General features: G+C 48.9%; 1 protein-coding gene across 3 annotated transcripts in view; it reads left to right on the top strand.

Annotated features, from left to right (window-relative positions):
- The window catches only part of USH1C (USH1 protein network component harmonin), a gene marked incomplete at its 3' end in the record, with an annotated part of 52,499 nt that extends 39,010 nt beyond the window's left edge, over nt 1-13,489 (top strand). Inside the window, exons 16-21 of one of the 3 annotated variants that reach the window (XM_082476640.1) lie at nt 5,409-5,450; nt 5,987-6,040; nt 6,372-6,471; nt 9,273-9,379; nt 10,738-10,793; nt 13,147-13,489. In XM_082476640.1, the coding sequence (XP_082332766.1) occupies nt 5,409-5,450; nt 5,987-6,040; nt 6,372-6,471; nt 9,273-9,379; nt 10,738-10,793; nt 13,147-13,159 (372 nt within the window). The other 2 variants (XM_082476642.1, XM_082476641.1) reach the window with 2 other exon arrangements.
- Nucleotides 13,490-16,151: the final 2,662 nt, after the last annotated feature.

Below are 16,151 nucleotides of genomic sequence, written 5' to 3'. Positions count from 1 at the left end.
TATGTCTTCTTTGGAGAAATGTCTATTTAGGTCTTCTGCCCATTTTTGGATTGGGTTGTTTCTTTAATATTGAGCTGCATGAGCTGTTTATATATTTTGGAGATTAATCCTTTGTCCGTTGATTCACTTGCAAATATTTTCTCCCATTCTGAGGGTTGTCTTTTCGTCTTATTTATGGTTTCCTTTGCTGTGCAAAAGCTTTTAAGTTTCATTAGGTCCCATTTGTTTATTTTTGTTCTTATTTCCATTACTCTAGGAGGTGGATCAAAAAAGATCTTGCTGTGATTTATGTCAAAGAGTGTTCTTCCGATGTTTTCCTCTAAGAGTTTTATAGTGTCCGGTCTTACATTTAGGTCTCGAATCCATTTTGAGTTTATTTTTTTTTATGGTGTTAGGGAGTGTTCTAACTTCATTCTTTTACATGTAGCTGTCCAGTTTTCCCAGCACCACTTATTGAAGAGACTGTCTTTTCTCCATTGTATATCCTTGCCTCCTGTGTCATAGATTAGTTGACCATAGGTGCGTGGGTTTATCTCTGGGCTTTCTATCTTGTTCCATTGATCTATATTTCTGTTTTTGTGCCAGTACCATATTGTCTTGATTACTGTAGCTTTGTAGTATAGTCTGAAGTCAGGGAGTCTGACTCCTCCAGCTCCGTTTTTTTCCCTCAAGACTGCTTTGGCTATTCGGGGTCTTTTGTGTCTCCACACAAATTTTAAGATTTTTTGTTCTAGTTCCATAAAAAATGCCATTGGTAATTTGATAGGGATTGCACTGAATCTGTAGATTGCTTTAGGTAGTATAGTCATTTTCACAATATTGATTCTTCCAATCCAAGAACATGGTATATCTCTCCATCTGCTGGTATCATCTTTAATTTCTTTCATCAGTCTCTTATAGTTTTCTGCATACAGGTCTTTTGTCTCCCTAGGTAGGTTTATTCCTAGGTATTTTATTCTTTTTGTTGCAATGGTAAATGGGAGTGTTTCCTTAATTTCTCTTTCAGATTTTTCATCATTAGTGTATAGGAATGCAAGAGATTTCTGTGCATTAATTTTGTATCCTGCAACTTTACCAAATTCATTGATTAGCCCTAGTAGTTTTCTGGTGGCATCTTTAGGATTCTCTATGTATAGTATCATGTCATCTGCAAACAGTGACAGTTTTACTTCTTCTTTTCCAATTTGTATTCCTTTTATTTCTTTTTCTTCTCTGATTGCCGTGGCTAGGACTTCCAAAACTATGTTGAATAATAGTGGTCAGAGTGGACATCCCTGTCTTGTTCCTGATCTTAGAGGAAATGCTTTCAGTTTTTCACCATTGAGAATGATGTTTGCTGTGGGTTTGTCATATATGGCCTTTATTATGTTGAGGTAGGTTCCCTCTATGCCCACTTTCTGGAGAGTTTTTATCAGAAATGGGTGTTGAATTTTGTCAAAAGCTTTTTCTGCATCTATTGAGATGATCATATGGTTTTTATTCTTCAATTTGTCAATATGGTGTATCACATTGATTGATTTGCATATATTGAAGAATCCTTGCATCCCTGGGATAAATCCCACTTGATCATGGTGTATGATCCTTTTAATGTGTTGTTGGATTCTGTTTGCTAGTATTTTGTTGAGGATTTTTGCATCTATATTCATCAGTGATATTGGTCTGTAATTTTCTTTTTTTGTAGTATCTTTGTCTGGTTTTGGTATCAGGGTGATGGTGGCCTCATAGAATGAGTTTGGGAGTGTTCTTTCCTCTGCAGTTTTGGGAAGAGTTTGAGAAGGATGGGTGTCAGCTCTTCTCTAAATGTTTGATAGAATTCACCTGTGAAGCCATCTGGTCCTGGACTTTTGTTTGTTGGAAGATTTTTATTCACAGTTTCAATTTCATTACTTGTGATTGGTCTGTTCGTATTTTCTATTTCTTCCTGGTTCAGTCTTGGAAGGTTATACCTTTCTAAGAATTTGTCCATTTCTTCCAGGTTGTCCATTTTGTTGGCATAGAGTTGCTTGTAGTAGTCTCTTAGGATGCTTTGTATTTCTGCGGTGTCTGTTGTAACTTCTCCTTTTTCATTTCTAATTTTATTGATTTGAGTCCCCTCCCTCTTTTTCGTGATGAGTCTGGCTAATGGTTTATCAATTTTGTTTATCTTCTCAAAGAACCAGCTTTTAGTTTTATTGATCTTTGCTATTGTTTTCTTTGTTTCTATTTCATTTATTTCTGCTCTGATCTTGATGATTTCTTTCCTTCTGCTAACTTTGGGTTTTGTTTGTTCTTCTTTCTCTAGTTCCTTTAGGTGTAAGTTTAGATTGTTTATTTGAGATTTTTCTTGTTTCTTGAGGTAGGCTTGTATAGCTATAAACTTCCCTCTTAGAACTGCTTTTGCTGCATCCCATAGGTTTTGGATCGTCGTGTTTTCATTGTCATTTGTCTCTAAGTATTTTTTGATTTCCTCTTTGATTTCTTCAGTGATCTCTTGGTTATTTAGTAACGTACTGTTTAGCTTCCATGTGTTTGTGTTTTTTACGTTTTTTTCCCTGTAATTCATTTCTAATCTCAGAGCGTTGTGGCCAGAAAAGATGCTTGATATGATTTCAATTTTCTTAAATTTACTGAGGCTTGATTTGTGACCCAAGATGTGATCAATCCCGGAGAATGTTCCATGAGCACTTGAGAAGAAAGTGTAATCTGCTGTTTTTGGATGGAATGTCCTATAAATATCAATTAAATTTATCTGGTCTGTTGTGTCATTTAAAGCTTCTGTTTCCTTATTTATTTTCATTTTGGATGATCTGTCCATTGGTGTAAGTGAGGTGTTAAAGTCCCCCACTATTATTGTGTTACTGTCGATTTCCTCTTTTATAGCTATTAGCAGTTGCCTTATGTATTGAGGTGCTCCTATGTTGGGTGCATATATATTTATAATTGTTATATCTTCTTCTTGGATTGATCCCTTGATCATTATGTAGTGTCCTTCCTTGTCTCTTGTAACATTCTTTATTTTAAAGTCTATTTTATCTGATATGAGTATTGCTATTCCAGCTTTCTTTTGATTTCCATTAGCATGGAATATCTTTTTCCATCCCCTCCCTTTCAGTCTGTATGTGTCCCTAGGTCTGTAGTGGGTCTCTTGTAGACAGCATATATATGGGTCTTGTTTTTGTATCCACTCAGCAAGCCTGTGTCTTTTGATTGGAGCATTTAATCCATTCACGTTTAAGGTAATTATCGATATGTATGTTCCTATGACCATTTTCTTAATTGTTTTGGGTTTGTTTTTGTAGGTCCTTTTCTTCTCTTGTGTTTCCCACTTAGAGAAGTTCCTTTAGCATTTGTTGTAGAGCTGGTTTGGTGGTGCTGAATTCTCTTAGCTTTTGCTTGTCTGTAAAGCTTTTGATTTCTCCATCGAATCTGAATGAGATCCTTGCCAGGTAGAGTAATCTTGGTTGTAGGTTCTTCCCTTTCATCACTTTAAGTATATCATGCCACTCCCTTCTGGACAAGCACTGTTTCTAAATACTTTATGTACTTTAACTCTTTTAATCTTTACCAGAACCTAGGAGGTAAGTGCTTTTATCATCCCCATTTTATAGATGAGAAACCAGTGCAGAGAGATTATGAATCATGCCCTTGATGGCACAGCTAGTGTCAGACCCTGGATTTGAATTTGACCCAGGAGGTCAGCCTTCATAGTTGGGCTCCTAAATCCTACACCATCCTGCCTCTCAGGATGAAATAGACATTTAAGGGTTTTGTTATTCAAGGCACAAATAGGTCTCGAGGAGAGAGAGGCAGGAAGGTGACGAATCCAAGGGCCCAGACTGGGAGTCAGACCTTCACCTCACTGCCCACTGACGGGGTGACTTGAGCATGAATGTCACCCCTCTGGGTCCCAGTGTCTCCATCTGTTGGACGAAGGGCTGGACTCCCTCTTCAAGGGCCGACCCGCGATAGTGGCTTATAGGTCTCTAATCTAAATTCACATAAGACACAAGTCCTTGCCATTCGGCCTGTCGCTGAGAGCAGATTCTCAGAGGGAAGCAGAGAGGGAGGCCCATAGCCAGCCCTGCTCACTTTTCCAGAAGAAACAGCCAGGGGTAGGCAGAGTTCTCTCCATGAAAGAGAATTGACTCCACATCCTGCCTAATGACTCCCCTTGCCCGTGGATTTGCTGCATCCCTTCCTCTGTCTGCTGCCCTGACACCCACACACCGACCTGGGGGTGGCCTCAGAGCTGGGCCAGGCTGGAGACCCCCAGGCTTTTCGGGGTTGAGCCCGGGAGATGAAGGCGAGTGAAGAGGCAGGGCAGGCAGATGCCCAGGGATCCGTCTGCTGATATCTGGCCCCTGTCTTGAGCCCAGAGCTTGGTTGCTGCATGCTGGGCATAGAGGAGGATGTGACCTCCCAGTGATGCCAACCACAGGCCCCAGGGGACACTTGGTGTGGCCCAGGTGACTGTATGCTGGGGGGTGACTCCACTCAGTCCAGCAAGGCTGCATGGGCACCTGTCACAGGGCTTCTCCTTTGCTTCCACCTTCCCATGGGGACTAACTGAGGCTTTGCTGCCCTCAGGCTTAGCATGCCTGGCCCCTCAATCCATGGACCCCGGGCTCCTGCTCTCTGTGTGTGACTCCTGGGAAGACTGTGCTTTTCCGACTCTGCTCCCCCTTCTCCCTTCTCACCACCTTGCTTGGTGAGAAGGGCATATTGTTGGGGATATAGTTCCCATAGCTCCCACCAAGCCAGGTCCCCGGAGCTGAGCGTCCCCCTCCTCCTCCCCTGGCTAGGTTCTGGGGGGAGCCTTACCTTCTAGATAAGCATTACGTTAAGAACAGTGCAGGCGCTGGGCAAGCACAGACAGCCCTCCTTTTCCTCTGGGTGCCTGATGTCCCTTCCCCACGCCCATCATGTTGTGACTGATTTCCCCAGGGAGTCTCTTGAGCAGTATTGTCCTTCTTTGGGGTCAGAGCACTGGGTGGAGAAAAGCTGGGCTTCACCCCCAGAGCCTGGACCTGGCCTCAGGTGGGCACTTGGAGGAACTGAGAAAGAGCCTAAAAGACCTGAAAGTGTGGGCAATGAGACCTTCAGCAAGGTTTCCCAGACCACCTAGATGTCAGCAGGTGCCCCTGCCAGCCGCAGATGCCCACCCCTCTGGAACAGTGCAGGGTCCAGGGCCAGGGTCCTTCAAATGCTTCCCGTAGCTTCCTGCTTCTCCCGGGCAGGGGTGCTCTGGCTGTCAGGGCTGCCAGCCTCCTCCCCGAATCCCCCATGCAGTCCACAACTGGCCCCTCACCCCGCCACTCTCTCCCCTACCTCCTAGCCATTCACCGTCTTCCTCTGCCCTAAGCTTCTTTCCTGCAGTGACTCTCAAGGGCCTCTGCTCTGAAGCCCTAACACCCTCCCTTTGCTTCCAGGATTTCCGGAAATACGAGGAAGGCTTTGACCCCTACTCCATGGTGAGAGATAGCTCTCCTCCCCTGGGGAGTAACCCCAGGAGTGGGGGGTTTGGGGATTACGGTGTGTTTGGTGCTGGTGCATTGTGGGCTCTGAGGGCCCTGGGGATGAGGCAGGGCGTGTGAACAGCCCCAAGGAGGCCCCAGCTGCTCTTCCCTGTGTGGGCTCCTTTCAAACAGCATTCCGTTGTGAACTCTGTGTGTGTGTGTGTGTGTGTGTGGTTTACAACAACAGTTACACTTGCTGAGCACTAACTACGTACCAGACACTGTGCTGTGTGTTTACAAGGCATGCTCTCGCCCAGTCCTCACAATAATCCCAGGGAAAAACGATCTCTGTGTGTGCGTGTCCATGGGGCCCCCATGGGGCCTGGGACCTCCAGCTGAAGACTGATGGGGATGAGGCTGTGCAAGGTCCCCTTGACCATGTGTTCTGTGGGGCCCGATGTCCCACAGGTGCCTGGCTTTCCCTCCCACCCCTGCCCCCGCCTGCATCCTTCAGGCAGGCATCCTTCATCCCCACTGTCTTTTCCCTCTAGTTCACCCCGGAGCAGATCGTAGGAAAGGATGTCCGGCTCCTGCGCATTAAGAAGGTACCCGGGCACATGGAGGTCAGGCGGGGACCACGCTTCTTTGTCCCTGCCCCCTCCCATCTTAGTCCCTTGTTTCTCCTCTCAAGGTGACTCCTGGGGGACCCCTCAGATCCCCACTCTCCTCTTTCCCCTTGGGAACACCCCTTCCTATTGCAGGACCACACCCCCAGGCCCCGCTTGGCATCCATGCCCCATTTTCTCCCTGACGGCACTGCCATTGCCCCATGGCTTCTCCCGCCCTGTCTGTGGCCCCGACAAGAGGCTCCTGGGTGCCCAGGTGCCTACAACTTGTTGTCTCCTTGTCTCCAAAGGCCTGTTTTCTTCTCACCAGGAGGGAGCCTTAGACCTGGCCCTGGAAGGCGGTGTGGACTCCCCGATCGGGAAGGTGGTCATCTCGGCTGTTTACGAGGGCGGAGCTGCTGAGCGGCACGGTGAGTGGGGACCAGACATGCCCCGGTTTGGGGATGGTGTGATGGTTATACAGGACCCTCCAGGAAAGCAAACAGCAGCCTTCTGGGAGTGGGCACACCATTCTCAGGAATGCCCTCCCACCTGGATCCGCCCACTCATGCATCAGTGTCCCACATGTGACCTGCAGGCATATGACAGTGCCAGGATCTGCAGGCACACAGCAAACCAGACACCACTTTGCCCTCCGGGGGCTCCCCATCTAGTGGTGAAAACATCCTCAGAATTGCCAGGTGCTGACGATAACAGTGTGGTCTGCTGTGGGCTGGCAGAGGACTGAGAGGGTGGAGGGACGCTATGGGAACCCTGAGGCCCCTAACCTATCAAGGGCGAGAGGGCTGCAGGGAGGGCTCCCTACAAGGGTGATACTGAGCTGAGCCTTTAAAAATAAGTTGATGCTAGCCTTGCAAAGGAGGGAAAGAGCTTTCCAGGCAGAGAGGACAGCACAAGTAAAGGCAAGAGAGAAACCATCAAAACGTTACCCGTCCTTTTCATAATGATAAGAGCCAACATCTGTCAAGAACTAACCTCGTGCCAGGTGTTATTCTAAGTACCTGCACATAACCTGTGTCTGGGTAATCATGTGTATTAACTCATTTAATTCTTACAATAGATACCGTTATCACTCTCATTTCACATCTTAGGAAACTGAGGCACAGAAAGGTTAAGTACAATACTTGTTCAGGACCCACAGCCAGTAAGGGATGGAGGCAGGACTTGAACCCAAGCAGTTTGGTCATTCGCTTTACTGCCCAGCACAAGTGCCACCCCTGCTTGGGACCTTCTGCAGCCCTGCCCCCTCCCAGCGGGGCAGGGGCCCTCTCCCACCCTGTGTCTCTCCTGTGGCATGATCTTCTTGCTTTGCCTTGATCCCCTTACCAACAAAAACACCCCTGCTGATGAGTGAAGCCTTTGTGGACCCAGCACAGACTTGTGCCTCAAACGATCAACCCATTCACCTGACAATGTCTGAAACTCCACCTTCTTCCAAGTCTGGGCAGCTTTTCAGTACTCCTGAGTCCCTTGTGGAGGAATAGGTGCCCTTGAAGAAGGAGCCCCTCACCTTTGCAGGCCAGAGCAGGGAATCCAAGAGTCAGATCCCTTCTCTGCAGCGCTAGGCTGGAGTCTCTCCCACAAGCCAAGGTGGTAGAATGGAGGGTGGGTGTGGGCCTGAGGCAGGAGGTGGAGTGATGGCAGTCACCTGGGCACACTGGCAGCCAGGCTTCTGTGGGTTGCTAGGGCGAGTCCAGCTCTGCCACCCGGGGCCTTGGTGACCTCGGCCCCTCACAGCCGCACTTGAGCCTTCATTTCCGCTATAGAAGGGGGGCCTGCTCAGCTAGGCAGCTGCCATGGCCCACCGCTGCCCACCTGGCCAATGCGCTCCACCTCTGTCCTCATTTCCTGTGCCAGCTGAGGGAAGGGTTGATGCTGGCCCCACCTGTCTGCCGTGTCTAGCAGGGAAAGAGGACCAGGATGGGTGGGTGGCTTCCTGGGCCCTCCCCACCTTACAAAGCCCCAGCCCAACCACTGCCTTATTGGCCCTGAGGCTGCATCTTGGGTTTGTACAAAGTGAAAATGTGGAAGCTACCTCTCCCCAGGCCCACTGTCCAGAGGAAACTGCTGTCTACAGTTTGGTTCCACACTACTTTGGACATACAAGCAGCTGGTGAAAGTTCCTCAGGAGCACATGTGTTTTAAGCCACCATAGCCACCATCTTTAGCAACACACATCGTAATCCTGTGGACCTTCATGCCTGCAAGGCTCCTGAGTAAACTATTTCAGCATAGCACAGAATGTTCTCTGGACACCAGAACTGGGAGAAATTGCTCAAAAAAAAAAAAAAAAAGGAAGAAAGGGTTCTGAAGTTGAAGATGTGTGTTAGATCTACTTCTCGGAGAGCCACAAGGCATATTAGCATATTCAAGGTTCTGACAAGTCCTGCAGTGAGTAGCTCTGTTTAAGCTTATAACGTCAGCTTTTCTCAAACTACTTATTAGATCACATGTCCGCTTATCCAGGAACACCTTCAACATCACTCATTTATTCAAGAAATATCTATTGAATTCCTATTTTGTGCTAGGTGTTTTGTTAAGTGCTGGAAATATAGTGGTGAACTAAAAAGACAACCCCTGCCCTTATGGAGCTGACAGTCTGGTAGGAGGGACCACCAGTCAATAAATAGATATATGGTTACAAATTGTGAAAACTGCTGTGCAGAAAAAGACCAGGATACTTTAATAGAATAATAGGAAAGTTCTACTTGAGATTGAGTGGGCAGTCAGAGAAGACCTCTCAGAGTTTTATCTCAGACTTGGAAGAAGAGGGAAAGAGAGCGAGGGCAAGTGCACCGGGTGGAACAGCATGTGAAAGCTCTGAGGCAGGAAAGAGCTCAGTCTGCTCAGGGACCTAAAGCCGGCCAGCACGGCTAGAGCACAGAGAGGGACGGCTCATAGAACTAGCTTGTGTTTCTGGTAACCTCCCTGGAAATGCAGGTCTGCTTCCCTCTGCAATCAGAAGCCCATACAAAAGCTGTGGTGGCAATAATTCATCACTGGTGTCCCGTTTCTACTGAGCTGGGGTGAGGGTGTGTGGATGAGGTGGGAAGGAAGTGCCCTTTGAGCAACCTGGTCGATTGTTTCCCCTTGTGCTTTCTGAGCCCATATGAGCTTTCAGAATCCAAGTCAGGCCCCTTCTGCAGCCCTACAGTCACTCCCCGTTTTCTATATGCAGCCCAGTTGGTCAGTCAGCCTTATCTTCCTGCAGGTGGCATTGTGAAAGGGGATGAGGTCATGGCCATCAATGGCAAGATCGTGACGGACTACACCCTGGCTGAGGCTGAGGCTGCCCTGCAGAAGGCCTGGAATCAGGGGGTAAGAACAATCCCCCTCCCTTTTTCCCTCCCTTGCCTGCCTGCCTCAAACCCTGGCCTCCTCAACCAGGCCTTACAGTCAGGGTGCCCCATCCCAGGACCGATATCCAAGGTCCAGGTAACTCCTGGGTGACACTCACATACCCTATCCAGCCAGTGGTCTTAATCTGACAAGATAGAATTCAGAAAGTCAGTTTCCAACCTTGAATCCAAAAAACAAGTGGCACAAATAGACACCAGAAGACCAGATGTGGCAACCCACCCAAGAAAAAAACTTAAGGTCTTCTCTAAGTACACACCAAACAGGAATCAAGAGAGTGCTTGAAAGCATTAACAGAAGTAGAGGGCCCAGAATGGCGGAGGGGCTGGTGGTAGTTTGCTCTGGCTCATTAGACACCCACCTGGGTCAGGGCCACCACATAAGGTCTCCCAGGCTGTGCCCTGCACAATCCGAGGGGGTGCCCTCCTACAGACTACAGTGTGAATGGTGCTCGCTCATGTTGTGCAATGCACAACCTGTGCAACTGTATGCAGGCAGCCAAGCCTGAGGTATTAAGTTCAGTGCCGAGGATGCTGACCAGATGGGCCTGGGACCCACATGAAGGGATGTGGAGAAGAGAAGACTCACGGGTAACATGATGACTGTCTTTAACTATCTCAAGTGCTGCATTAGGGTAGAGGGAGCGACAGTTTTCTGTGATCTTGAGGGCAGAGCTGGATTGGATGGAGGAAGGTCCTGAGGAGAGATTTCAGTTCAATATTAGGAGCTATTGCATGGTAGAGGGGCCTAGTGATATTTCACAAAATTTTTATTGGATACACCCAAGCCAAGGATGGACAATGATGGACAAGCTAAGGATGGCAGCGATGCCATTGAGGGGATTCAAATGTTAGGAGCAGAAAGCTAGGCCTGAAATTCCCCAATTGGCTGTGCATCAGAATGACCTAGGGACTTTGTTAAAAATACCATTTCCCAGGACCTAACCTCAGATTTCCAGGCACCAAGTCCATGAATCTAGAATTTTAAGGAATTCCCCAAGTGATTCTGAGGTTGATGCCCGGCCAGGGTCTGCAGATCAGCATTTGGGAACTTGGTGTCATTCAAGGACCTGGCAACCCTGGCTTCTATGGTTCTGAAACCTCAGAGTCTGGAAGCTTCCCGCAGACCATGGGATTGCACAGTGAGGCCCTTCCCCATCGGGAGGACCTCCAGCCCCACCTGGGCCCACCCTCCGTGGGAAGAAGGCCCCAGCCGGCTGATCCTGGGCCATGGTGCCCTGGCATGGGAATGGAGTATCAGGGGCAGACATGCCACTGACCGCTGAGCGTGCCTCAGAGTCACATGGCTTCTCCCCACAGGACTGGATCGACCTTGTCATTGCCGTCTGTCCCCCCAAGGAGTATGACGATGAGCTGTAAGTGTGTGCGGGTGCCTGGCCCCCTACCTCCTCTCCCTCCTCCTCTTCCTCCGGGATCTTGGCCACTTTCTCCCAGCCCAGCCCCAGTCCTCATCCAGCCTAACGGAATGGCCCAAGCGCACAAAGTCTAGTAGTAATTGATCCTGGAAAGCTCCCAGGCTAGAGCAAGCCTAGAACTAAGTCACTGTCCTCAAGCATTGCCAGAGCCGCCTTCAAGTCGGCCTTGTCCGGATTCTTCTTTCCATATGCAAAACTGAAGCCCAGAGAAATTCAAGGTCTCAGGCCAAGTAAACAGTGAAGCTGGGACAAAGCCTCAGATTTCTGATTCCCTACTCAGAACTTCGTCTCCTGCCCCATCACCAGCTAGTTTAAAGACTTCTGTGTCTTGCTCTCTGGAGGGTCTTCCTGCTACGTAGCTGCTTTCTCTTATGCAGCCAGGACCATAGGCTTTGGCCCCATCCTGCAGGCTTTCCTTGGCCCAGTCTCTGTCTTTCTCTGCAGTTCCCTGTATGGTCTGTCTCTCCCTATGTCTGTTTCATTCCTGTCTCTGTATCTGTGTGGGTCTCTCTATCTCATTCTCTCTCTCTCTCTCTCTGTGTCCTTCCCCTCCCTCCTGCTCCCCCTTCCTTCCTGTCAGTCTCTCTCCCATCCATCCCTCTCCCCTGCATCCTTCTTCCCTTCATCTCTCTCCCTCTTCTCTTACCTCTCCTTTTCTTGTCTCTCTCCACTCCTGGCTCTGAGTCCCTGCTTCTCCATCTTTGCCACCCTGCATCCATTTTCTCTCTCTCTGTCTCTCTGTCTCTGCCCCTGTCTCTCTCTGTGCCTCTGTGTGTGCCTCTTACTGTCCCCCACCCTCACTTCATCACATCACCTCTCCATCCCTGTGCTTGCCTGTCATGACGGTGCCTACCCACTCCCCCTCCCAGCAGAGGCTGAGTCCTGTGTACATCTTAGAGAAATCAAGGTCTTGTAGCAACTAATTCTGGAACCCAGGGCCTAGGCAGGACCTGAGGCAGGAGCCAAGTGAAGGGAGAGGTCCGGTGGAGCTCTGCCTGGAATAACCAAGCCCTGTTTTGTGTTTCCTGCTCCGCTCTGCATATGTAGCTCTTCTCTTCCCTCCTCTGCAGCCGAAAGCCCCCAGCTGGTCCGAAAGCTCCTTGGAGACAATGCTCCCATGCTTAGACACGGGTTCCTCCTGCAGCTGGAGCCTGGCAACCCCCGCGGTGAATAGGCAGGCGGGCTGCAGGGCCCCGTCTGTCCACGCTGCACGTCGTGGCTGTCTGCTGCCCATGCTGTCGGCAGGTTCTTTGGACTGGTGTCTGGGGATTCGCCATCCCTGAAGTGCCACCTGGGCCTGCTGTTGGTGACGCTGGAATTCTGTTGGACTCAAAGGCCCTCCCGCTCAGGGAAGCCAAGCAGAGCCCAGTGTGCGGCATGCTTGGGACCTGGGTGTCCTGACTCACCACAGCCCTTGGGATCTGCCCTGGGTCCCACATAGCACCCCAATGAGCAGGATAGAGCAGTGAGCGCCATTCTCGGCTGGGCACAGGCAGTGCCTCAAAGCAGGCACGATGGGCTGGGAGAACCCAAAGGAAGAGCAGCCTGGGTTTCCCCTTCCCTGCCAGCCCCACCCTCTGGGACCTCCACAAAGCCGCCATGCTTGGCCAGAGCCAGGGCAATTAAGAGGCAATTAACGCTGGTCCAGAGAGCCAGGATTGGCCTATCGGAGTTGTCCATGTCCTGTTGTGACCTGCTGTGGCTGAGCCCTGCTCAGACCAAACTGTCCTCTGTGCCTTCTGTCTCCCTTGACTCTGGACTCTATCTGTGGGACACTGTGGAGCCCAGCTTTGGGATGTATTTCCTGCCCTGTGACAGGGCTGTGCCCATGGACAGAGCTGGTAGGTGGCCGTGAAACTGGTGTTTGGTGTGGCCTAAAGCCCATAGCTGGCAGCATCTGGGGCAGACCCAAGCCTGGGCTTGTTGACTTTTCTGTTGCAAGTTTCTCATGCTGCCAAAACAGTTGGCCTCAACTGTGGCCGTGGCTTCTGGGATGGGCTCGTGGCCCTTTGTTTTCTATCACTTGTCATCTGCTCTGTGAGGGACCTCAGTGCCTTTGCCTTCTGGTCCCCTCCTACCTCATCCCAGGTGTCCCTTCTGCGCCCTCCCTGGCCTCCTGTGTGCCGTGGCTGGGGTGTGACTGCTGGGGGCCTCCACCAAGAGGGGCATCCAGAGGTCGGCAAGGCCTTGTGCCTCCAAGGGGCAGGGTGTGCTCCCTTTCGTTGGCCTTGCCCTCGGCTGAGTGCGCACCCACAAGACCTGCAGCCTCCTTATTTGTTCCTCTTCTCCACAGGACCTTCTTCTGAAGTTCAGAGGAGAAACCAAACCCACCCGTAGAAGCCAGTGAGCTGTGGACCCACCCTCCTGGACACCATGCTTGGAGCCAGCTGAGCCACCGCAGCCTGCAGGCACCTGGAAACCCACAGCCAGCACCCAGGGATTGCAGACTCCCTCTGGCCCTGAAGTAGGGCTGCATAGGAACACTTCGGGCCACCCCTCTGAAGGCCAGCATGGAGGGAGGGAGCAGCTAGCCGTTCTGAAGAGGCCCCTTTTGCAGGGTTACGGGGGAACCCAGCCTACACCCAGTGGATACCCAATAAATGTTTGTAGTCAATTGGCTAATTGCCTCAAATACAGATCTAGCACCCATTGACTGAGCCAAGTTATTTCTTCCAAGTAGGGGAGCAAGCAAACCTCAACACCCTCCCCCCCAACCCTCTCCCACCAGGGGGCTGGATCAGCAAAGGAATTTGATTTGATTCTCCAGCTCCAATGGAAAAGGTGATGCTTCTCTCCAAACCACCTGGCTCACTCTTCCTAACAAAACTTCTCCTTATGGTTACCGAGGGGAAGGGTGGGGGGAAGGGATAGTCAGGGGGGAAGGGATAGTCAGGGAGTTTGGGATTGGCATGTACACACTGCTATATTTAAAATGGATAACCAAAAATAAATAAATACATACATACATACATACATACATGAATACATGAGTAAAATGGATAACCAACAAGGACCTACTGTATAGCACAGGGAACTCTGCTCAATATTATGTAACAACCTAAATGGGAAAAGAATTTTAAAAAGAACAGATACATGTATATGTATAACTGAATCACTTTGCTGTACACCTGAAACTAACACAACATTTTTAATCAACTATACTCCAATATAAAATTAAAAGTAAGTAAATAAATACACTGGGGGAAAAAAAAAACTTCTCCAGGATCTGTCCTTTGCTCAAGCCCCAGAGCAACCACGTCATTAAATGACTGTCTTCTCAAGGGCACATTGGCTATTCAGAAAGCTTAAAATTAAATATATTCACCAATTTGAATTTTTAATGTACTATTTTTAGCTAAAAATAGATTTTGACTCTGTACAGGGCATGAGGGGGGAACGCTTCGGCAATGTTTCCTTCGAGCAGGTAAACATTAGGTAGTGGCTGTGGGCCTGTCTCAACACCTCTGTCTCTCTCACCCCCAACTCTCCTTCCCTCCCTCCCTTTCAGGTCTCTGCTTGCCTGAGTGAAGAGGTCATTCTTTGCCCAAGCACCAGAGAGAAGGGTCTTCTTCCCTCCTCCCCAACAGAATCACAATGGCAGGACTTCCCTGGTGGTGCAGTGGTTAAGAATCCGCCTGCCAATGCAGGGGACATGGGTTCGAGCCCTGGTTCAGGAAGATCCCACATGCCACGGAGCAACTAAGCCCGTGCGCCTAGAGCCCATGCTCCACAACAAGAGAAGCCACCGCAATGAGAAGCCCACATACTGCAACGAAGAGTAGCCCCCGTTCGCCCCAACTAGAGAAAGCCCGCGCACAGCAACGAAGACCCTACACAGCCTAATTAATTAATTAATTAATTTAATTTAAAAAAAAAAGAATCACAGTGGCAGGCATGCCCACACGTACCTCCATTTATACACCAAGTTTTCACCAGTGCACCAAGAAGTAGGCTGTGTACTTACATACAGGCCTGCACTCAAGCGGCCAAGTCTAAATAAGGACCGTGGTCTTGCTCTGCAGACACCACTTCCAAACAAGTCCCCATTACCTCCTCGCACCTCCTTCCAACTGGAAAGCTCCCACGCCCCTTTTGGCCTTCCTCATTTAGCCCACCCTTACCCCAGCCCACCCCTGTTTCTCAGCAGGATGTTCCAACCTGAGCTCTGCTACCTACTTTGCTGGGGGTCCTTGGGCCAGTGACTTTCCCTCTCTGCCTTATGCTCACCTGTGTAATGATGATTCTATCACCTGCTTTAAAGGGAGATGATGATCAAGCTAGATAATGCTATAAGGGGCTTGGCACTTTGTTCTTGCCCACTTAAGTTTTAGGTAGGAACTCAATCAATTATTAAAAGTCAGTAAGTGTTGCAGCATTATTTATAATAGGCAAGACATGGAAAACAACCTAAGTGTCCATCAATGCATGAATGGATAAAGAAAATGGATAATGGAATATTAGCCATAAAAAGAAGGAAATCCTGCCCCCTGCAACAAAATAGATGAATCTTGTGGGCATTATGCTAAGTTAAATACGTCAGAGAAAGACAGATACTGTATGACCTCACTTAATGTGTGGAATCTAAAAAAGCTGAACTCATAGAAACAGAGCAGATTGGTGGTTACCAGAGATGGAGGGTGGGGATGCGGGATAGGGAAAATGGATGAAGGTGGTCAAAAGGTACAAACCTCCAGTTATAGGATACATAAGTTCTGGGGATGTAATGTACAGCATGGAGACTATAGTGAACAATACTGAATTGTATATTTTAAAGTGGCTAAGAGAGTAGATCTTAAAAATTCTCATCACAAGAAAAAATATTATAGCTATGTAAGGAGATGGATGTTAACTAAACACAAGGATAATCATATACATATATTTAATCACTATGTCATACATCTTAAATTTATACAATGTTCTATGTCAATTACATTTAATAAAACTAGCAGGGGGAGGATCAGTGTCTTGATCAGTGTCTTATCTTTGGATAAGAAGCCCTCAGCTGATTTGAGAATTGGAAAGCTTGATATGAGGTCTATTGTTTGCCAGGCTTTCTCACACATTTGATCCATGAGAGAGGGCTTATTCTTCCTCTTTGAGGATCAGAGAGGCTGACTTGCCCAAGGTCACATGGCTGGTCAGGGTAGAGCTGGGACCTGAACTTCCTGAGCATAGAGCTGGCTCCAGGATCCTCTCCTCAGGTGACAGGAGCTGAGGTCCCTCTGGGGTGGGGGGGAGGGAAGAAGCTGAAGGGAAGACAGGTGTACCAGCAGCACCCCCCCACCCCACCCCTGCCTG

The sequence above is a fragment of the Balaenoptera physalus genome (genome assembly GCF_965194825.1).
Source record: "Balaenoptera physalus genome assembly, chromosome: 10".
Taxonomy (NCBI): domain Eukaryota; kingdom Metazoa; phylum Chordata; class Mammalia; order Artiodactyla; family Balaenopteridae; genus Balaenoptera; species Balaenoptera physalus.
This window is presented reverse-complemented; position numbering and strand designations above follow the sequence as displayed.